At 52.9% G+C, this 21,139-nt stretch overlaps 8 protein-coding genes across 8 annotated transcripts; 5 read left to right on the plus strand and 3 right to left on the minus strand.

The window, feature by feature from the left end:
* Positions 1–552: 552 nt before the first annotated feature.
* Positions 553–1,294, minus strand: PG994_004109 (uncharacterized protein; the record flags this gene model as incomplete). Its single annotated transcript, XM_066855518.1, has 3 exons — positions 553–774; positions 812–855; positions 967–1,294. The coding sequence occupies 3 exons, from the start codon at positions 1,292–1,294 to the stop codon at positions 553–555; spliced, it is 594 nt and encodes a 197-aa protein (XP_066717685.1).
* Positions 1,295–2,201: 907 nt separating this feature from the next.
* PG994_004110 (uncharacterized protein) lies at positions 2,202–2,769 on the plus strand (the record flags this gene model as incomplete). Its single annotated transcript, XM_066855519.1, has 2 exons — positions 2,202–2,419; positions 2,475–2,769. The coding sequence occupies 2 exons, from the start codon at positions 2,202–2,204 to the stop codon at positions 2,767–2,769; spliced, it is 513 nt and encodes a 170-aa protein (XP_066717686.1).
* Positions 2,770–2,839: 70 nt separating this feature from the next.
* On the plus strand, positions 2,840–6,351 carry PG994_004111 (uncharacterized protein; the record flags this gene model as incomplete). Its single annotated transcript, XM_066855520.1, has 7 exons — positions 2,840–2,935; positions 3,140–3,215; positions 3,274–3,655; positions 3,719–4,713; positions 4,760–5,112; positions 5,198–5,363; positions 5,453–6,351. The coding sequence occupies 7 exons, from the start codon at positions 2,840–2,842 to the stop codon at positions 6,349–6,351; spliced, it is 2,967 nt and encodes a 988-aa protein (XP_066717687.1).
* Positions 6,352–7,885: 1,534 nt separating this feature from the next.
* On the plus strand, positions 7,886–8,658 carry PG994_004112 (uncharacterized protein; the record flags this gene model as incomplete). Its single annotated transcript, XM_066855521.1, has 2 exons — positions 7,886–8,062; positions 8,269–8,658. 2 exons carry the CDS (start codon positions 7,886–7,888, stop codon positions 8,656–8,658), a joined length of 567 nt encoding a protein of 188 aa, XP_066717688.1.
* A 423-nt stretch (positions 8,659–9,081) lies between these two features.
* Positions 9,082–9,889, minus strand: PG994_004113 (uncharacterized protein; the record flags this gene model as incomplete). Its single annotated transcript, XM_066855522.1, has 2 exons — positions 9,082–9,391; positions 9,576–9,889. The coding sequence occupies 2 exons, from the start codon at positions 9,887–9,889 to the stop codon at positions 9,082–9,084; spliced, it is 624 nt and encodes a 207-aa protein (XP_066717689.1).
* Positions 9,890–10,526: 637 nt separating this feature from the next.
* PG994_004114 (fad binding domain-containing protein) lies at positions 10,527–11,727 on the minus strand (the record flags this gene model as incomplete). Its single annotated transcript, XM_066855523.1, has 2 exons — positions 10,527–11,172; positions 11,258–11,727. The coding sequence occupies 2 exons, from the start codon at positions 11,725–11,727 to the stop codon at positions 10,527–10,529; spliced, it is 1,116 nt and encodes a 371-aa protein (XP_066717690.1).
* A 722-nt stretch (positions 11,728–12,449) lies between these two features.
* PG994_004115 (uncharacterized protein) lies at positions 12,450–12,695 on the plus strand (the record flags this gene model as incomplete). The annotated part of the gene is made up of 1 exon (XM_066855524.1): positions 12,450–12,695. The coding sequence occupies one exon, from the start codon at positions 12,450–12,452 to the stop codon at positions 12,693–12,695; it is 246 nt and encodes an 81-aa protein (XP_066717691.1).
* Positions 12,696–17,936: 5,241 nt separating this feature from the next.
* On the plus strand, positions 17,937–19,296 carry PG994_004116 (aspartic peptidase domain-containing protein; the record flags this gene model as incomplete). Its single annotated transcript, XM_066855525.1, has 2 exons — positions 17,937–18,714; positions 18,791–19,296. 2 exons carry the CDS (start codon positions 17,937–17,939, stop codon positions 19,294–19,296), a joined length of 1,284 nt encoding a protein of 427 aa, XP_066717692.1.
* Between the last annotated feature and the right edge of the window lie 1,843 nt (positions 19,297–21,139).

Below are 21,139 nucleotides of genomic sequence, written 5' to 3' on the forward strand. Positions count from 1 at the left end.
ATGGTGCCCGGGCTCTCGAAAGACCTGATCAAATGATGTGCCATTTAACCGATGCGAGGTGCCACCTGGAAAGATACAGAGGAAGGTCTGTATAGTGATCAGATCAGTTGGGAGTTGATCGAATATATGTGGCAGTAGACATCATGGCGGTTATCGTGTGGCTGCACTTGACTGCCGTATTGGGCGCTCGGTTTGTGGAAGTCAAATTCGTGGAGATCATGCGTTGTAGACTTCAGATAAGCACTGGAGAAGCTGGGAAGAACTTCCATAAGTCTGGGAGAGCATCGTTTCGGCGAGAGGAACTTTCCCCTTACCCACTGTGCGCTCTCACCGGCATGCAAACCTCGGGCGTTGAGCAAACCCACGATGTTAATTCTGTCTGGTGTTATTATAATTTGTGCTCCCCCAGGCGATTACCTACAACGCATATGATCCAGCTAGGTGGGCGAGTAATTTTGGCTGGTTGAATGAGGCTCACATGCTCTATCACGTCAACACCTATTGAATTCCACCGGATGACACTTCGCCAGAAACCAGATATTGCAAGTCGTTCTACTCGGACTCATCTTCCTCCTCCTCCTCCTCCTCCTCCTCATCATCATCATCGTCTTCTATCTCGATAATTTCTGGAACACTCTTCTTTATACCAAAAAGCTTCAGGGGCGGGGGCGGCTTAGCGACCACATGTTCTTCTACAACACACCCCTTATCGTTGCAGTTCTTCTCACAGCAATCCCAGATGAACCCATCGGGGGCGCACTTCTCGACGCCAGTCTGTATGCACGTCAATGCCCTCGGGCTGATACATAACCTCATCATCGTCGGGGAAGGCCTCTTCGTCCAGTTCGAGTTGGCCTAGCGCCCAGTTCAGCAAGGGATCCAATCAATCAAGCCAGGGAGCACGGCAATCACAAATCTTTCTTGGGGATTTGCTCTGCTCGGGTTGGTGGGTGGGCATGGACTTACCGTCATGGTAACGGCAGGACGTCTCTGTATTTATAGTAACATCGAAGACCTGCTTGCAGTTCTCACAGGGCTCGTATCTTGAACGGGCTGTGCTCGCATCCTCTTGTTTCTGCTTCTTACTAGAGGCGACATCTTCTTGGGAGCCGCTCTCGCTGGCGGTACGTTTCACGGCAGAACCCGGAATCAAGAGACGTTGCGTCGCTTGCTGGCTGAAATCTTCTGAGGCGGTGCACATGTCCTTGAAGACCTTTTGCAGTGTCGGGAGGTCCAGCTTGTTGATGGCCTCCACCAAGAGGAGTTTGCTTCTATCCTCTGCTTGGGCGGACATGGTGATGGTTGTATTGGCAGGAATTGGGTGGTGGTTGAATTGAAGAACGCGCTCGGAACTCTCATCAGACGACGCGTTCCATATGATATCATCGGAACGTCGGAGTTCGTACCCCTGTACGGCAGACAGGGGTCTTCCACATTAGCGGAGTGTACAAACTAGCCCCATCTGTGGACCCCAAAACTCTCCTATTCTCCCTATATTCTTTTACTATTCAGTCTTGTCTTGGGCGATATACCAGTACACGAAAGAAGGGTCATTAAGCCTATTGCACGATACATATCCGTTTCAATGACAGCAGGTTCGAGACTGGCGATTATGTCCCCGAGGTCGACGCCATGCGGAGGTCGAACGTACAACGTCCACGTGAAACGAGGGGGGGGGGCGCTTGCCCCGGTAATTGCTGAAGTACGAGGTCGAGAAGGCAAGCCTTCACAAGGGGCAGTAGTAAGTATACAAGGGCTTTTAAGGTCATTACCAAGCATGTTTTGATTCAGTGTATGATTAGCAATACTGAGGATTCACTAAATCAGTTCTGAGTAGCCGAAAGAGGCAGATTTCAAAGAGGAGCCGGAAATCCCAACACACGAAAATCGAATCTACCTTGTGATCCGCCTTGGTGGCTGTTCAATGCCCAAGCCAATGATACGCGGGTTTCGGTCCCAGGATAACTGCGCGATACGTCCGCCTGGGCCCGGAAAACACAACTGATTGGTCGGACTGAATGCATGCAACATCCATTCGAGGACAATGCGGACCGAACCCTCTCCTTACATGTAATGTAACCTTGGAAGAGGGCATGTAGGTTAGGCTCCTATTTCACCCCGCACTTCCAGCTGTTGATTCCTGTACTTCAGCTCATCAACGCTTCCTTCGACTAACTTCTCAGGCTATGGCGGGCAACACGATGGCGGCTGAAACAGGCGGGATCAACACTTCCCAGTCTACCACTAAGTCACTGAAGAACTTAGCCATGCACGCACCCCTTCCGGCTTACACAATGGGCCAAGCCAATGGTCCAAATCCGCAAGCGCATGCTGCTGTTGGGAAGCAAGCTCCAAGTCGCGGCAGTTCCCGTGTACCACTCAACGCAACTACTGTCCCAGCCAATGATGCGGATACAGTGTAAGCTGGCTTGAACACAATATTATCGCTGTGGAAGTACTGAACATACATGAAGCGCGAACCCAGTCGTCGCTAGCTGGGCACTGGAGATACGAGCCTTGAGCGAAGAGCAGCGTGGACGGTTCCTCAAGGAAATGCCACCTGGTGACCTCCACAGTTTCGCAAACATGATCGAGAAGACTATCACCCAGAGGACCAAGTCAAGCCGGACCCTCCAAGCGAGCAAATGGATGGCACCACTTGGCCAGCTTGTTGACATGACCAAGCCATTCGCAGATACCGTACAGTCGGCATTCCCGCTGGCAGGCCTGACTGATCCTGGGAGGGTTGTCATTCTTCCTCTCGATTAGCAAAAAGTTTGTTGAGTACCAGGAGTCTGTCATCCGTGTCTTACAAAAGGTCTTGACCAATCTGAATATCATGGAGAGGTTCAAATCCTCTATACCGGCCACGGAGGATATCCAACTGGTATTGGTTGCTATATACGGGGATCTCCTGAAATTTCTCGCTCAGGCGGTAAAGCCGTTCCTGGACCAGAAGGGACGGCCTCGGAGCACTTTCATTTCTCTCACAAAGTCCTTGTAAAAACCGTTCGACGCCGAGTTCGGGGATCTGAAAAAGCACCTTGACAACCATCTGTCTGTTTTTGACAGGGCTCTAGAACTTCATTCCCTGGAAACACAAGATCTGAGCCTCGAACTCCAAGAACGCACTCTTTAGACAATCGAAGATAACGAGCAGCGAAAACTGCTATCAGATACCGAAGATAAGGAGAGAGAAGCATGCAAGGCACAAGGTTTACTTAATTCCACTGCCCGAGTCTTTACACAGTTTGCAGCTGACAGTGATGGCAGATGCATTACGCAAAGAGATATTGGGTTGGATACCACACAGATCATTTGACTCTGCTCAAGACGAGAAGCACAGTAGCAGTTTAGAAAACACCGGCCAGTGGTTTTTCGATCATAATGCTTTCCGCGCCTGGAAATACGCTAGGAATTCGGGACTCCTCTGGGTTACTGGCACAGCTGGCAGCGGGAAATCCCATCTAGCTGCTCATACAATCCACAACATTGGGGAGAGTTGCCGCAGCCGCGGCTCGACTCGTATGGGCAATCAAGGCGACAATATTCATGCACTTGCATTCCTCTATTGCAGCTCAGATGGGAACACCAGCCTTTCCTCCGACGCTGTCCCAGAAAGGTCGATCCTTCTGGGCTCACTCTTGCGGCAACTGTATGTTCAACTGCCCAGAAGTTGAAACGTCGAGAGCATCAGCAGGCGTTACGGGGAGAACAGCTATGACAGGCTTCGAAGAGCCGAGATCAGAGACGCCATTCGAAGCATACTAGGGAATTTCACGCGAGGCTACATCGTTGTGGATGAGCTCGATGAGTGTAGCGGGCTCCCTGGTGATGACTTCAAAGACTTTTGCTGGTTTTTAGGGGCTTTAACAAGAAACTGTGTGACGACATCCACCCGTGTGGTTATCTTCAGTCGACCTGGCTACCCCGTTATCGCCGACGCTCTCTCAAACGCGATCCAGATACAGGTCGATAATGGATCTAATATCAAAGATATCGAGGCGTTCATCGATGAGAAAACTGCGGACCTAGCGAAAAGACCCTCTGCGTTGAAACAGATCCAAAGCGACCTCCTAAAGGGCGCAGATGGTGTGTTCCTATGGGCCTCCCTAAGTATCAGAATCATCGAACTGGAGACATCTGACAGAGGCAAGATGACGGCTGCTAAAAACTCAGTTAGGGGTCTGGAAGAACTGTACTCGAAGCTCTTGCAGCGAGTGCTATCGCAACCAAAGTCTCGCCGCGACCTGGCCTTGAAGGCGCTGTTGTGGGTCGCCACTGCTTTAAAACCGCTGGGGAAGAATGTCCTCGTCCATACTCTCAGCTTCGAGCCGGGCATGGAATGGATGGACAGCGACGACATGGTAGATGAGAATGTCATTCTCTCTAGTTGTGCGGATCTGTTAGTGGAGAAAGAGGATCGTTACGAGCTTCTCCACTTCTCGCTCGCGGAATTCTTGAAAACAGATTCTGCCCGGAAACTAATACACCCGAAGTGCCCTGGAGACATGGAGAATAGACCCAGTGCAGTCCTTGCTAAATCATGCATGGGCTACCTGCTGCTCAAAGAGTTCCAAAAAGGACCTGTCGACACCTTGGAGGCTTTCATGGACCTGCTGATCGGATACCCGCTGCTTCTTCATGCTGCAATACTCTGGGGTGACTACCTGCGAAGTTCTATGACCCCTGAGAACATCGCACTGGCTTGCCGTATACTGAATAGCGAGGGAACGCGCAACCTTGCTTTGCAAGCCAGAAATTTCATTTGCCGACGAAAAGACTTGCGCCGGCGGGGAAGACTTGTTTCCTTGGCCAGGCAAAGCAACAGCACTCCATGCGATTGCCTATCTCGGTCTTGAAGGACTTATAGACCAGTTTCCTCAAGCTAGGTCGCAGATTAATGTTCCCGACGGCTTCTCCTGGTTTCCGATTGACTACGCTACCAGTAGAAAGCAAAAGCCTATGGTCGAATGGATACTATCCCAACCAGGGAGTATTGGACCAACGGCAACTTCAGAAAACCTTGATGGCGATGCTGGGGGCTTGGAGCCATTACGCCCTGCAACTCCCCTTGTTTTAGAGGCTGCATGGAATGGTTGGGCGGATATCGTGTCTTCCCTCATAGCAGCAGGACTTTGACAAGAACGAACGAAATATCAATCAAGAGACTGCTTGGCACTGGTGTGTCTTCAAGGAAAACGTGGATGTTGCCGAGGTTCTTACCAGAGAGACGGCAGACCCCAATGCTTTGGACAAAGACGGGACAACACCTCTGATGCTTGCTGTCAAGAGTCGCCGCCTTGATATTGCGAAGCTGCTTCTCAAGTGTGGCGCAAATGTCAACCTACGAGGGAAATATGGTGCGGTGCGACTGCCCTTGGTCGCCTGGCAACACTCGAACAAGGCGACGTGAGCGAGCTGATCCATGTGCTTTGTGACCATGGTGCAGACCTAGAGGTGGAAGGCTATAACGGGGCGACTCCTATGCTCCTAGCAGTTTTTGGAGGCAATGCAACTACCATGGAGTGCCTATTATCAAGGGGTGCAAACTTCGCGGCAAAAGAGAAAGACAACTCAACGATTCTTCACTTCGCGGGCCGCAGAAACAAATACCAGCCTATGGAGTTTCTTCTGAGCAGATGGGAAGCAAACGGAGCCCTGGCGGATACTGTGGGCTCTAACAAACACGGATCTGAGGCCTCTGCAGTTTCGTCGGCAGCGTCTCGAGGTCATCATACGGCAATCCTTCCTGCGCTGAACCACGAAGACGCGTTCGGAGACTGGCCCATTCATCACGCTGCCCGATACGGACAAGTGGAACGTGTGCAAGCTTTGCGCAGGCTTTTCCCAGACCAGGTCGATCATAAAACCCGAGCAGGCGGAACACCTCTTTGCATTGCGGCTTGGCGTAAAAAATTACCTATGGTCGAGTTCTTGCTGGAGCGCGGAGCTAATGTTAATGCCATGTTTCGCGTGGCACAAAGTCATTGGAGACCGCTACATAGTGTCATACTGGACCACAGAACCGACATCGCAACTGCGTTACTCAGAAGAGGAGCTGACCCCAACTTGCGAAATGGATTTGGTGATACAGCATGGGATATTGCAGCACGAGTGGGCGGCCTGACCGCTTTCCGATCCCTACTCGACCACCATTCAGGACTGCGAAGTGACCAAGACCGCCTGTTATGCACCATAAAAAAAGCAATTCTCTATCAAAACATCGAGGTGTTCGACCTGCTACTGTCATTATATGGGGACTCCAGCCTTCTATCCAAGATGGAAAAGTCTTGCTGTAGTCTCTGGATGCGGCAGGATCTGGCAGCTCTGAAATCTGGGAAAGGCTAGTTTCCCACCGCGAATCACTGATACTTGTTACCAACCCGGAAGGCTTCAACGCGCTTCACTATGCAGCTGTTCTGGGGCGTACAGAATTGATGAGAGATCTGTGGGAGTACGGCCCAAATTTGGGAATGGTTGCTGGTCCTGGGAGGACGCCACTCTTAATGGCTGCAGGGAACGGAATGACAGACGTTGTGGAGGCCCTTTGTGGAAAAGGGGTCGACACAAACCACAGAGATGCGTGTGGATGCACAGCCTTGCATCTTTCGGCGCAACTGGGATATATAAAGGCGGCGACTGTGCTGCTGCAAGCAGGATCCGACGTGCACATCAGAGATGATGCAGGATTTCGCGCAGTTGGCTACGCAAGCGGCGACGTGGCAACTTTATTAAGGAAACAACACAATCGCATCCAAGTTCCCATGGAATCAAGCGAAACCGATGGTTCAGTACAATCCTTCATTTCCCGCATTCTCAAGTCGCATTCTACTCGAGGCGCTTCGAGAAATGTGATACTCGAATGGCACCTAATGCTGACACTTTTATCCCGAGCCTTGCGGAGGTTAAGGGCGTTTTGAGAAACGAGCTTGTTGGAAAACGGTTTGTGTTGGGTGGGGTGAAGGAGGGTATTGTCTAATCTCCTTGGCTATCCATCTCCTGAAGCCCGGATGAAGGCTGGAACTTTGTAATTAGACCTAGTCAGAAGTGGACAGCGTGTCTATAGAAGGATCTAGATACATCTGGAGTCTGGTAGACTTGCAGAGAAGTGCGGAGAGATATCTCCCAACAGTTTGTCGATGCCAACCTGTTTCTTTGAACATCCCTTCGAATGCCGCTGCTGCAAAGGGCCTATTGAAGGTTCTTGGTATATATGCACAGAGTGCGTTGAAGTCAGGCTGTGCCTGACTTGCCACCACACTATGGTTGAAAAGGGATGCGAGCTATGGGACAAGATCGAATCTCTTGAGTTTGCACTACACCCGATTCGAAGAGCTCTCCGGCACTCGAGCCAGTTTGGCGCCAAGGTCTTAATCCAAGTGTTGAACAGTGATGAATCAATCTGGGAATGGTTTCAAGTGAAATATCAGCAGTATTGTCAATGGCAGACATACTGTGATCGAGAGAAAAAGGCAAAGGCGCAAGTCTTCCCGGCTGGGAGTTAGTACGAATTGTCAACGAGCTGAGCCCTTCCAAAGAAGGGGGCCAGCATGGTAACGTGGCAAATACCGACTCTACTGGCTCTATGGGCGAATTTCATCACTACCCACCAAATGAGACTACTACGGACTTGACGTACAGATCACGTAGTCTATATTTGTACTACAGCCCAGCCAAAGAGATTCGACGTTTCATCTACTACGGCCACGAGTTTTACCGAGTTCCCCGATTCGAAGAGTTTTCGGAACATGAAAAGGCCTTCTTTGAAGATAAAGAAGGTAGAAAAACATGTGCTCTTACAGAAACATTCTTCCAAGATCTCATGGAACGGGCCGGTACGTTGGGGGCTGACTTAACCTCAGCAGGCAAGCCAGGGCTGGAAATGGGACCAGAACCGGACCTGAGTACCACTGATCAAGACACGAGTAGCAGCAATAGTTTCCAGCATTCCGAATCTCTTGGTGCGGGACGATCGGTTTCATCCAGCAACATCCTCGCCTTCCGCTTCGCCTTTGTCGGCAACATCATCACCGCCAGTGGCTTCGCCCAACCCGACCCCGTCCAGCCGTTAAACGGCGCCGACCTTGACCTCGCCCTGCGGTCGCTACGGTCCCCAACACCGCCGGCTCCCCCGCCGCCCCGACCGCGCCGCCGCACATCCTGGCCGACCTCCCGACGGTGCACATCAACCCGAGCGTGACATTCGAGCGCATCGACGAGAGCGTGGAGTAGCGCGAGTACGACACGGACAACAACAACTACGAGAACCTGACGGGGATCCGCGGCGAGGGCAACGCCAAGGTGGACGGCTGCCAGGCCCTCTTGGGCTGGCTGCGCGACTTCGCCAACTGGGGGCAGTTCAACATCCCGGGCGCGGCGTGGGACAAGACGGGCCAGGACTACCTCTCGCTGCTGTGGACCGACGACTGCAGCTTCGGCGCGTTCCGCACCGGCTTCCAGCCCGAGGACATGCAGGTCGGCGCCCTCGACATTGCGGAGGTCATCGACGTGAGCGTCAAGTACTTCTGCTCGCCCTACCGCCAGCCGCCCTGGGTCGAGGCCGACGGGTTCATGTACTGCCAGACCGACATCCCCTTCGGCTGGGGCCTCTACAACAAGTTCGCCAACGAGCAGCACCAGTGGGATATCAATTAAGCTTGGGAGACATAAGTGGTGGTGATGGAAAGGACTGCATGCAGCTGTTACCTGCCAGGCAACATCGATTCATCATGGCGAGGCAGACTTGTCTATAGCTGTCAACAGATCAAGAGAGACAGCTGATCAACGGCGTTGATTTCCCCTACCAATCCATAATCGTCTTCTACTGCGTGACATCCGTGTGCCTATCTAGAACTAGGGTGAAAACCAAGTGTCTCCCGAAAGTTAAGAGAAGGCGCCACAACAGCATGCCAGTCAAGCTAACAACGATGCACACACGGCTCTATAGCCCTTTGAAAAAGTAAACGCATTCATTAGGTATGCTTCTATCTGGTATTACATGTAGTAAGCACCATCACAAGCCTTTCTTCATGAGTAGCACTCTAGCCACTCTTGCAACATTTCGACAAAACGCAAGAATTAAAAACCCTCGTTCCTGCAGGGAATGCCCGTGCGGTCCCCGTTACAGACCTCGCCCGTCGTGCAGTTGGAGCGGTAGTAGCCCTTGAGCCAGTCGCCCTTGTACCACATACCCGTGGAGACGGTCTCTTTGCCGGTGGCCGCAGACACCTCGTCGGGGCAGACGAGCTCGAGCGCCGTCCAGGCGGCGTCGAGCTCGGTGCCCTGGCAGGGGTTGTAGAGGCCCCAGTTGCAGATCGCGATGCGCACGTTGCCAAAGTCCATGTACTGGTGGTGGAAGGCCCGCACATGGCCGTCGTCGCTGTCACACCTGAAGATATGTTCATATGGGTCAGATGTTTGACCGTACTTAACCATCAATTGCCAGCTTTGACCGGACTATTAAACAGCAAATAAAGTTGTACAGGTAGCCATGCTCCATACGTAAAAAAAATACAACACGTCAATTCAAAGGGGGGGGGGGCTTGAGAGACGGAAAGCTAAGCAATGCCTACCAGTCCTTGAAGAGCTGATGGGCCGTGTCGAACATCTTCTTGTCCACTTGGTCTTTGCCGCAGTACACGATGTCTTTGGAGAAGACGCCGGGATTGGTGGCGTTCTGGGTCTTCTCTGGTAGACTCTGGGCAGCTCTCTCGGCGGCCTCCTGGTATCGCTTGTTGACGATCTCGGTGGCCTTGGCGACGCGCTCAGGGGTGGCGATGTCCAGGTGGCTGATGCCCGGTCTACCAGGCCGGGCCTGGGCCAGAGGAGATCCAAAGGCAAGGGAAAGAAGAGTCCAGAAGACTGTCAGAACGATGGCGGTTCTCATCTTGCAAGATTCGGAAGAAGAGGTTGTTTGGAAGCTTGGTGCGGAATAAAGGGACACGAAGAGGACGACTTTGAATGGTTGGATGTTCAGAAACAATATTTACGAGAAGCTTTTTGGCCATAAGAAATTCCAGTATTTATACTTATCCAGTACCTTTCTATCGATTTAGATGTTGTCATCTTGGCTAAGGAGAAGCTGCCCTCCCCTTGAATTCACTCTTGTGGATGCACTTTAGGGGCCCAGAACAAGCTAGTGCTGCAAGCATGACAATGCCTCTTGACATCCTGAGCCAAGCAAGTACCATCAGCCATACAGTATAATACATTGAATGAAGGTCAATTGAATTTTGATAAAGGGTTTACTGTCAGGTCTGCAGCAATGACAACGCCTGGCTCGAGAACTTACAAGACGAGTGGACTATTGCCTCACCATGAGTAAAGAGAGCTCTGACCTGTGGATAGGTGTGAATATAGTACCTGCAATCCTTTGTTTTCTGTGTGTTAAGATACCGTGGGGCAGATAGTTTGAGGGAGGTAGCAGTCCCGGATGCCTTGAATCAACCATACCTACTCGGAGCGCTGAACGAAACTTTTGGCTATAGCGATGCAGATAGCCGACTTCCAATGAGCTATAGTTACTAATCCAACTTTTTCTGCCTCCCTAGCTCCCACAATATTCTCCAGAGTGGCTGCCGGTGATACACTTTCGCAACGATCCCCGCGACACCAGCAAGCGGCCATTGCGCCAGGAGCCACTGCGACCATGACTGCACCGCGTAGAGATTAGAATCATCGGCATGATCTTTCTCGTAGATTGAAGGCAGCTTCGTGGCCCTGTACTTCTTCCTCAGTAGGCCAAGGTACTTGTTGGCGCCGGGGAGCGCTCGGGACAGCGTCCGCGCGTGCAGAATGTCATTCAAGAACCAGTTGGTCAACCCGTTGAACGGCGCAAAACCGGAGTACGTGGAGCTCTCGCGACCTGGCCAGAGACCACCTCGGCCAAAGCGGAAAAGATAGTCTCTGTTCGGTATGTAATCGATCATTTCACTGCCATCTTGCGGGGGGTTCTGGATTCGCCGCTGCACGTGCTTGTAGAAGGATGGATCAAATGGACGACTGAACGTCTGTGCGCCCACCGAGGGCGGTTTCTCGTCGGTCAATACTCCTGTCATGACGACTCCTGAGTTTCTCGAGTACACTATCCCGTCAATATAGTCGTTGAAGCACCTCAAGCTCCTCAAGGACTCCCGGCTCTCGCAGGCGGATTCGACAAGTTCTTCTATGCTGGAGGTTGGGTGATACGTCAATCTCACATACGATTTCTCCGGGACGAGTTTCAGTTCGAGCAGCGTGATGATCCCCAGCGTACCTGCGGCCCTTGCAGCGCCGTGGAAAAAGGTCCTCATGCTGGGATTTCGACGCGCGGACGACTTCGCCATCGGCCAGGACCATGTCGACCCAGTTGACCGTCTCGCTGAAATAGCCTTCCTCGTGGGAGCTGCTCGCGCCGGCCGAGCCCGCGCAGCCTCCTCCCACGGTGATTCCGGGGAACTCCATCACGACCGCGGGCATGAGGCCGTCTTGCAAGGTAGCCTCGACCAGCTTGTCCATCGGGACGTTGGGTTCGACCATGGCAGTCTTGGCCTGGGGATCTATCTTGAGGATGCGATCAAGGCAGCTGGTGTCCACTACGCAGCGGCCTTGGTGGGCTGTACGGGCACTGTTTGTCGAGCCATGAAATAGGCGGAAGGCTTGCTTGCGCTCGTACAAGTCTCGCGCCCTGGCTGCGACGTCCTCGGCACGGGATTCGTGGAAAACATAGTCCTTGGAGGTCTCCATGGTGAAAAAGGGGTATGCTCCAATCTCCAGCCGAGTGTGCAGTCAGGTTTGCGTGAAAATCGAATGATAAAGCGACAACTTGAGCAAAGTCGAGTTGGGTTTTAAGGCGAGGGTGGCAGCGGGCTTTTCTTTGTTTCCCACGTCGCAACTGACCAAACTTTCTCTCGCTTCAGTAGTATTGGCCAAGGCAAGAATGCAGTTGGTTTGTACATATGAGATTCCTGGCCCCCTACCGATTGGCATGTTGCTTCTGTGTTTGTGGCACGCAAAGGGTCTCCTGACAGAGCTTCGAACCATGCGGTTTGACAAACATCCGGCACATGCCGCAAAGAAGCAAACTGGTCATCCGGGTTGGCTCAACGTAGACCACCCTACTTTGGGGAAAACATCAAATTTCCTCAGACATATTCATCCGGGGCGCCACCTAACGTTACTAGCTGGATGAGATATTGAAATCTGAATCGCCATGTCGACTAACATGTATGTAGTGGATCGTTGAAGTGGACGGTCTCCATCTCGCCTGACCACGGATCTACTTGAATCTAGATCGAGATATTCACCTGATCCATACTGCTGTCCAGTCAACTGACCAAACGACCCCTATATTCCCGATCTTTTCACTGTCTCCCACGAATTGTTTCAAGTTTGCTCGAACTCCCCTGCCTATCCAGCAGCCTACCCCTATCTATACCTCGCCGCCGTGCAGGAACATCTTCCAAGGCATGTGGGAGCGCTGTTGGACGGATCTCCGGATTCGGTGGGAGACGTATGCCAGATTCGAGGTCGCCGAGAAAACCGGAGAGACGGGACTGCTGGTGCGGGAGTTCCCGCCGCCAGGGCACTGCCCCTTCAACTTGCAAGGGGGACATCGACGCCGCCACCGCCAAGGCCACCCTCGGGCGGCATTCTCCTCCTCCTCGCCCGTAGCTCCCCAGGTCCAGCTCAACGTCTGCATGGCTACGCCCTAAGGAGGTCGCCAGATCATAGTGAGCAAGCAGAGCTGAAGTCTATTCTTATTATGGTCTCTATTTCTGGTAGTTTCATCGGAACCAGTACCCTTCTTCTCACGGTTATCATTAATACTAGCAGAGATGACTGGGAATGTTCTCGTGGTTGGTAACTATAAGTTGTACAAGTCTCTCAAACCCGCTCTTGTCTCGCTGCCGATCTGAGACGGGTGATGACATGCTTCCAATGGCGCCAGCCAAGGTATGTGCGTCTCCAAAATGACAGATAAATAACATAATGCCCCTGGAGCTAGAAGAGCCCTGGACCAAGAACTGGTGTCTTGGACTTCGACCATGCCGACAAGTTGTGGTGTTGCCGTTGCGGGAGATCCTCTGTATAGGGACAGTCTCTTACTTAACTTATGAAACTTGAATGTCACAGCCTGTGTCGACATGAACCACAATAAGCAAGTGTCTTTTTCTACTCATCAACCTGCTATTGTGATCAATGTCTCTATTCCAGTATGATAAGCCAGCCTCGGTTTCCTTGTGCGACCCGATACAAGTGGCGACAAGTGATTCTTCTCTTCCACTTTTCACCAGAAGAAATTGCCCAGTTGTTCGTCTTATAAGTGACAATAATGTAATCGCGGAACATGAATACATCGGAAAAGTACTTTGCGGCAGACAGCACCTTTTCCTTTCCAAAGAGATAAAGGAGACGCTGGTTCGAAACCAGTAATAAGCATGCGAATTCACTTTTTTTCTTGATTTTTTTTCCACATATGCGCATGCGTTTTCGTGCCAAAAAGGGTTAAATTCTATCACGATCAAGAATAAAGGGGCCGGGGGTGCAAGGGGACATACTCTCCGACCTCGTCTCTGGTGCCACCACTATTCCTCCGTCTCATGGGCCTCACTTAGTTCGGAATCCCACTGAACTTCTTGTGCTCATCCAAGCAGTACCATCGCTCATACTTCGCCAGTCACGCGACGGACGCCTCCACGGCTGGCGACCCCGGTATGACGAACTTGGTTGTGGGGGCTGCGTCACCGCTCACGTACTAGCTTCGCTTGATGGTTAGATCCGATGCCTGTGTTGTAGTTGATCTCGTTGGAGTTGATGTGTGTCGCCGCACCGCTGCGCACCAGCTGATCCCCACCCATGCGTGCCCCTTGCCCCAACACAGATAATAGAACGTGCGATGCGTTCTGGTACGTCTCACCCGCGGAGTGGTTCACCTCACCCCCCACCCGGCACCTTGTAGTAAGTGCATGGACCATTTCCGGAAGGCCGCGCGATGAGGCCCGGGCGGTATGCCTCCAGGTTCCTACTATAGTGTTGGAATGGATCATTGTTAACTCCCGAATGTAGTACCGGTGGGATACTTACAGCCAACAGTAGAGATGCCAAGGGGTCCTTCATGCCCCCAATCATCTTCTAATCCATTTCAGTCGCCCTGAGGCAGATTGGTAAGTCGAAGCGACGAGTCGGGCGTGAGGGAAATATATCGTCATATGTCTGCGATGGCGTGACCTGGCGGGGGAGAGGCGGAGCTTTGCAGACAGACTGCGAGCTAAGGCGATGCTTGAGTACATATCGAGAAACACCATCACTTGGACCGAAGGTGTGATAGCAGGTAGTCAGATCTGCATCGCCTGGAAAGGTGAAGAACATCATATTCAAGCGCCATGTCCATGGCCAGGACGGTCACCCGGGTTGATGATCGTCCTACCTGTGATGGCCTTCTCCTATCACTGACCGAGAGCGCAATGGCGCATGCTGATGTGATAAGAACTCTCAACTGATACATCGGCGATTTGGAGAAGCCAACAGTGTGACTGCTCTTGGCGACCGACCGTGCCGGCTGAAGCCCGCCCGCCTAGGGCAAACCTCTTCTGGTGATTGAAGAGGCTCTCGGCTCGGTCCCCATCATCGCATTCTTGAAGATGAACACATCGTCACTATTTTCAAAAGCTACGATGCATGCCAAACCCCTACAGGGTATCCCTTCGGCTTGACTCGACGGACTTACATGATACGTAGAGGTGATATGTCTTGAATATAGATCTTATGGTGATGACGATGCGATCCTTCACCTTAACGAACACGAGGCAATTATTCAAAGAAAAGGGTTGGATTGGAACGAATCAGATCGAATACTATGGATATGAGCCTTCAGCCTTACCAGAAGGAAGTATAAATAGACGTTCAAACTCGGTCGGATACACGCTTTTCCTTGAAGGGAGCGCTTGCTCACCATTTCCTATGACCCGAGCACGTTCACTTCTGATAGAGCGTTTCCTCGGCGTGCATATTGGTAACGGCCAGCTAGGTAGATGTTTCAATCAGTCTCGTATCGAGCAAACTTGCATGCATCGAACATGAAAGTCGCACAGCGCATGTAGGATCGCGGACTCTGTCCTGCAATTGGGAGAGGTTCGCGTGTCCCACAGGTCGTGGCTTGTCTGTAATCGCCGAAGCCGGGTGTCCTGTGTTCTGCGACACGAATGCAGAGTCAACAGCCCTTCTCCTGAGTGACCAACGAAGAGCTAGCGAACGGTAGCAGCTTTAGTTGCGACTTTTGCAGCGTTACCTTGGAGTCCAAGGGGGTTGGCAGTTGGTTTGGGCTTCAACGGCAGGACGGCAGAACAGTTCAGAGCACATGCGTTGGCAGCCGCTGAGCATGGCTGGGTTCCCCAACGTCACCCAGAGCATGCAGTAACGTTCAGGTTCCAGAATGGGTTGCGGGTTGCGACATTCAGTCCAACCACCAGGACCGAACAAAGGACAAGCGGTGCGACTCCAGAATGCAGGTCTGGGTTATCGCACCATGGATGACGGTCGAAGTCTTGACGAGCCAGGTGTTGTGCCTTATTCTGCATGTTGTAGTTGGTCCACGATTGCAACTCGTCCAACTCGTACGGATGAAATAAGCATATGTAGAGTTCAGGGGTTGGGGGGTGGAATGTGTAGCTTTGGACAGCTTCCCCAGCCCTTCAGGCAGTTGAGTTCAAATAAATGGCAAAACGAACGCGTCTGTGAGCGCCGAGGATTTTGGATTGGATCAGCCTGCCGGGCATATGTTCTGCCAACAGCGGGTAGGACATGTCTCGGGTGAAGGAGGGTGGGATGTTTCTCCGTGGCAAAGCTTTCTAGGCATTCCCGCCATCAAGTTTGCATCCATCAGTAATGCAGCAGCAGCAGCAACACAGCACTGACATACGGTTGTCACACCTCCAACTTCAAACCGACCAAAATGAGCTGGCAAGCGGTAGCCAAAGTGTGAAAGTGGATGGCGCAGCACCTGCAACGGACGGGCGTGTCGGACGAGAAAGAAAGTCCCAACCAAATTGCCCGCGACGTTTGATCAAAATAGGTAGCTCGGTTGCTCGGCCGGTCTGGGTAGACCGGACGGTAGCGAGCTGCGGTAACCTAGATTGCTGACCTTGTTTTTGCTTCCGCAATTATTAGTGCCACAGCAGCACAGCACACACACACCTACGACGATGGGTTATGCAGAGGAAATGTGAGTTTTTAGCGACTTGGCGACTTGGCGACTTGGCAACTTGGCATATTCGGTTGGCGGGAGGAGGTCTTTGTACTTATTTACGGATACGCGCGTCCCAAATTCCCGAGCCAGTCCCGTGTGGGCAATTGATCGGTTGCTTTCCTTTTATTGCTTTGCTGGGCAGGAGGCAGACCGACTGAAGATTATTGGAATCAATAGACTGTCGCCTCTTGTAAGCTATTGTTGACCAGACACACGTAGCCAACCATTTCTGCAAGCCACCAGAAATATGTGCAGTTGTCGTCGCTACGGCATCGCCAGTCTGGCAGTGGCAGAGAATGCCGTGTTTGGATGTATGTTAGGTTCTACAGGAGCATTTGGGTTAGTGCTGGTGCGTTTCAACAAGCCCCCGACCGGCGTGTTGCGGTTCGCTGTCAGGTACCCGTGCAAGCCGTACAGGCATGCCCCTCCAAAGGTGAGCAGCGCATCTGCAGGCCCTAATTGCCCTGACTGGCTGCTAATCTTGTAATCTACTTGACGGGGAGGTGGGTCTCTGATCATCGTCATTTGCCCGCTTAGGCTGCTTGGCGCCCTTGGCGCCCTCCCTTTTCCCTCCAACTAAATGAACCGATCATCTCATCTTTCGTCCCTTCTTGGTAGAAGCTTAAACTCAAACGGGCCCCTGTCGACCCCTTTCATCTTGTTTTTCTCTGCTGCTGTGTCTGTGTCTCTCTATCATTGTTCCTGTCAGTGACTGTCAAAAGACTGCAAACCCACTTCCCACTCTTGGCCGACTGCCGTAGCTCCAACCAAGAGGCTCAGGAGAGCTCGAGATGAGGCGGAGCAGACCGGTCGCATAATGTTGCAGGGGGGCTGGGCATCATCAAATCATCTGTTCACGCGCGCCGTTGCAATGGATTTCCCAGTGATCACTGTGATGCTTCATGCACTCACTGGGTTACCGATAGACTCCCAATCCATTCGCGCCTGCCACGCTCCCCCTCCTCCCCCGCCAAGCCCCCGAAGCATGAGCCGAGATCTTCATTCTGTCGACCGTCATTCAGCCTCCTCCCGCCTTGGTCGTAGACTTGCATGTTGACGATCTTAATGGGTATGTCATTGCTTGGCACTCCCCTAAGTGGACTCTGTGCTGCCCCTCCCGCAGGGATTCCCGACTGGAACCCCGTTCGCTCTCTTCTCCATTCTGCCAATCCAAGCAGTCACCTTTCCATCAATCTCAATCGTTGGTGTGCCCATTTATGACATTTCCCGACCGACTGGGGGCCTGCTGATTAGATGATTGGCCTGTAGCACGGCTGTAGTCGTGGTAAGGATACATGGCAAGTTCAGTTCATAAAATCCATAGTCGATGGACTGGACCTGGCTCTCCCTCCTCGACGCCCCGTCAGCCAACCAATACTTTATTAGAGGCGGTCTGTTGCCCTTTTGCTCCTGCATCCTCTCTCCGCTACTCTTTCTCCATCAAGAGTTCACATTCTTTTGACTCTTTGCTCATAGACGCCTCGTTCTCTCGTTTTTCTATTTCCTGGTCGATAATCGCAAGCCATTCATTCGTTTCTACCTGCTGCCGCTCGCAGCATTTCCGTCCTTCTCACTTTTTAGTATCTTGCTCTCTGCATCGCATCGCACCCACGGGAACTTGACGTTTCCTCGTCGCCGTCGTCGTCGTTTCGTCCGTCTTGCCAGCAAACCAGCCACCACTCGATATATCTTCCCTCTCGTCACCATCATGCATTTCCCCACGGCTTCCATCCTGCTGACCGCAGGCCTGGCCGGCCTCACCGCCGCCGCCCCGGCCCCGAGCGCGCCCCGTACCAAGATCGGGACCGTCTCGATCAACCAGGTCCGCAACCCCCACTTCAAGCACCACGGCAAGCGTCGCGGCCAGAGGGTCCTGGCCAAGACCTACATGAAGTACGGCCGCCACCCGCCGCCGGGCCTGCAGAAGATCATCACGGCGCTGCACCTGGACCTCAGCGGCCTCGGCATCGCGGGGCTCGGCAAGCGCAACGGCACGCGCGGCAGCGCCGAGGCCGTCCCGGAGAAGGACGACATCCAGTACCTCACGCCCGTCAAGATCGGCACGCCGCCCCAGACGCTCAACCTCGACTTCGACTCGGGCTCGTCGGACCTCTGGGTCTTCAGCTCCGAGACGCCCTCGCGCCAGGTCAACGGCCAGGCCCAGTACGACCCCACCAAGAGCAGCACCTCGAGCAAGGTCGACGGCCAGACCTGGTCCATCTCGTACGGTGACGGCAGCGCCTCGTCCGGCGTCGTCTTCAAGGACAACGTGGACGTCGGCGGCGTCTCCTTCCCGGCCCAGGCCGTCGAGGTCGCCCAGAAGGTCTCGAGCTCCTTCTCGTCCGACGAGAACAACGACGGCCTGCTCGGCCTCGCCTTCAGCAAGATCAACACGGTCAAGCCCAACAAGCAGATCACCTTCTTCGACAACATCATGAGCAACCTCGAGAAGCCCGTCTGGACTTCGGACCTGAAGAACGATGCCCGTAAGTTTTTTTCTTCGGAGATATATCACCACTACTACTGCTGCAAACTTGTGTGCTAATACTCCTTGCCTTCTAGCCGGTACCTACAACTTTGGTTACATTGACGAGGATGCCTACACGGGCGAGATCAGCTACGTCCCCGTCGACAACTCGCAGGGCTTCTGGTCGTTCGAGGCCAGCGGCTACTCGATCGGCAACAAGAGCGTGCCCCTGAAGTTCCAGGGCATCGCTGACACGGGCACCTCGCTGGCCATGCTGCCCCAGGAGATCAACACGGCCTACTACAGCCAGATCCAGGGCGCGACCATGTCGTACTCGCTGGGCGGCTACGTCTTCCCCTGCGACGCCAAGATCCCCGACTTCACCTACAAGGTCGGCGACGTCTCCATCACCATCCCGGCCTCGTTCATCAACTACGCCGAGGCCGACGAGGAGGGCAAGAAGTGCTTCGGCGGCATCCAGCCCGACACGGACATCGGCTTCTCCATCTTCGGCGACGTCGCGCTCAAGGCCGCCTTCGTCGTCTTCGACGCCGGCACCGAGTCGAGCCCGCGCCTCGGCTGGGCCAACAAGGACTTGTGACTCTCTAAGCCGACCGGTGGCGATGACAACAGCGCCACTGGCGGCGAAAACACTTCTAGCCAGAAGGATGCTGGCGAGCAGTCCGCTCCGCCCCAGCAGTCTCAGCCCGAGAACGTCGACCAGCCTACCAAATCCTGCAAGGCGAAGCGCACCAAGAAGGAGTAAATGTGAATAGCGATGATTTGGAGAGCGAGGAGCGAGAGAAGGAGAAAGAGATAGGAGATGGAAAAAGGGGGGCCCTGAGGAGGATTCTCTTTTTCTCTGGGGGTTTTTTTTTTGCATGTCCCTCGTCTCATGGCAGAAAACAGCATTTTCGGTGTAATTTATAATGATTTTTAGATGGATGATGCCGGGGCTTTGAAGCTGCGGCCATGCATTTAGATCCTCACGGGGCCCGAAAACTATCTCAAGCCACCAAGTTGTGTCGGTGTCAGGATAAAAAGCAAGGTTCCCAACAATAGAAGCTTTTTGCCTGTCAAAACATGCCTACCTACTTACCTACATCTGCTAAAGCATGTCTACTACCTAACTATAATATACCTATGCAGTTCTGTCTGTTATCGCTGAGTGATTCTTCAAATTTTGTCGTCGGGTCTTCACTGATACACGGCGTGCTGTTAGCTGGGGACAGCTGCGATTTAGCTCAACGGTTGGTCCCTTTTGCAGGGTCCTACAGGGGGGGGGGGAGCTCCTGATGAATGTTTTTCCACCTGCAGTAGGCAGAGCTCGGTACCTATCGTAAACCAGTTCCGGGCAGGCAGTCATACTAACACCCTCTCAACTGCACGTATTCATGGTTGGCGTATTTCGGACGATCCTATCTATCGTAAGATGCATCGATCTACCCTATCAAAATCTCGGGGAACCAATGCATCCAATCTCGCCTACTGCCTACTGTTGTTTACCAGGCCTCGACTCCCAGCCTCGGTCCGACTTTGAGGGGATATTGCAGCCACCAATCAAAACGGGTGGGACGAACTAATTAGGAAGGCTAATGAGCCAGTCCACAATCTGGGCAGTCGGCTTCATCTTTTCAACTCCAGCTTGCGAAGCACGCAATTCAAATCAATATTCTTCTCTACATACTTACTTACTCTTACAGAATGGACTTCACCGCCATCAGCTTCTGAAGGGGTTGGCAGTGCGGCTGGTCCGCTGGTGATTTGCACGTCTTGGGGGCGGGCTATTGACAGAAATGGTCTGATTGGAGTGCATCCCCCCCCCCCCTTCGCTTCTATCAGATCTGCGGATCTCTCCCAATTGCGATCTGCGATACTCCGTACCTTCAGAGACCATGTGACTCTGCGCAGGGCTTTGGTGCTTGGCGCTTTCCTGCCTCCCACCTTCCTCACTTGGGAAGTTTTTAGGGGGATCAATTCAATTCAAGCACAATGACATTTTCTGATTTCGTAAGCTTTCTCTTGCATCATGTGTGTGTGCATGCTTTCTGCTTCCCCGGGCTAATGATGGCCATACGGCTACCTACTTGCTTACAAGTAACATCACACAGAGCTTCTGCAGAGTGAGATATTGGTAGTAGTCGAATATGGTCCTTGTTTTTTCCCGTAGAGAGTGGACATGTCCCCCTCTCCCTGGTGGCCGGGACTGTATCGGAGAAACCGTTGCGACGGGATCGGCAGGACAGTCGTCAGTGACGGCCCACACTGGGTTATATCAGGAGGTTGATCGATTGATAAAGTAGCGGGACGAACACACGGCGGGGCCTCGGAAAGGGGAGGGGGTCAGGATGTCGTCGCGACTCGCGATAGCCGATAGCCTGGGCTTGGGTGCCTGCCAGCTGCCTGTCTGCCTTTGGATGAGATGTGCGCACGCGCAGCTTCTC

This window comes from Apiospora phragmitis (genome assembly GCF_038363925.1).
Source record: "Apiospora phragmitis strain CBS 135458 chromosome Unknown utg000005l:1.0-4161743.0:1.0-4166827.0, whole genome shotgun sequence".
In the NCBI taxonomy this organism is placed as follows: domain Eukaryota; kingdom Fungi; phylum Ascomycota; class Sordariomycetes; order Amphisphaeriales; family Apiosporaceae; genus Apiospora; species Apiospora phragmitis.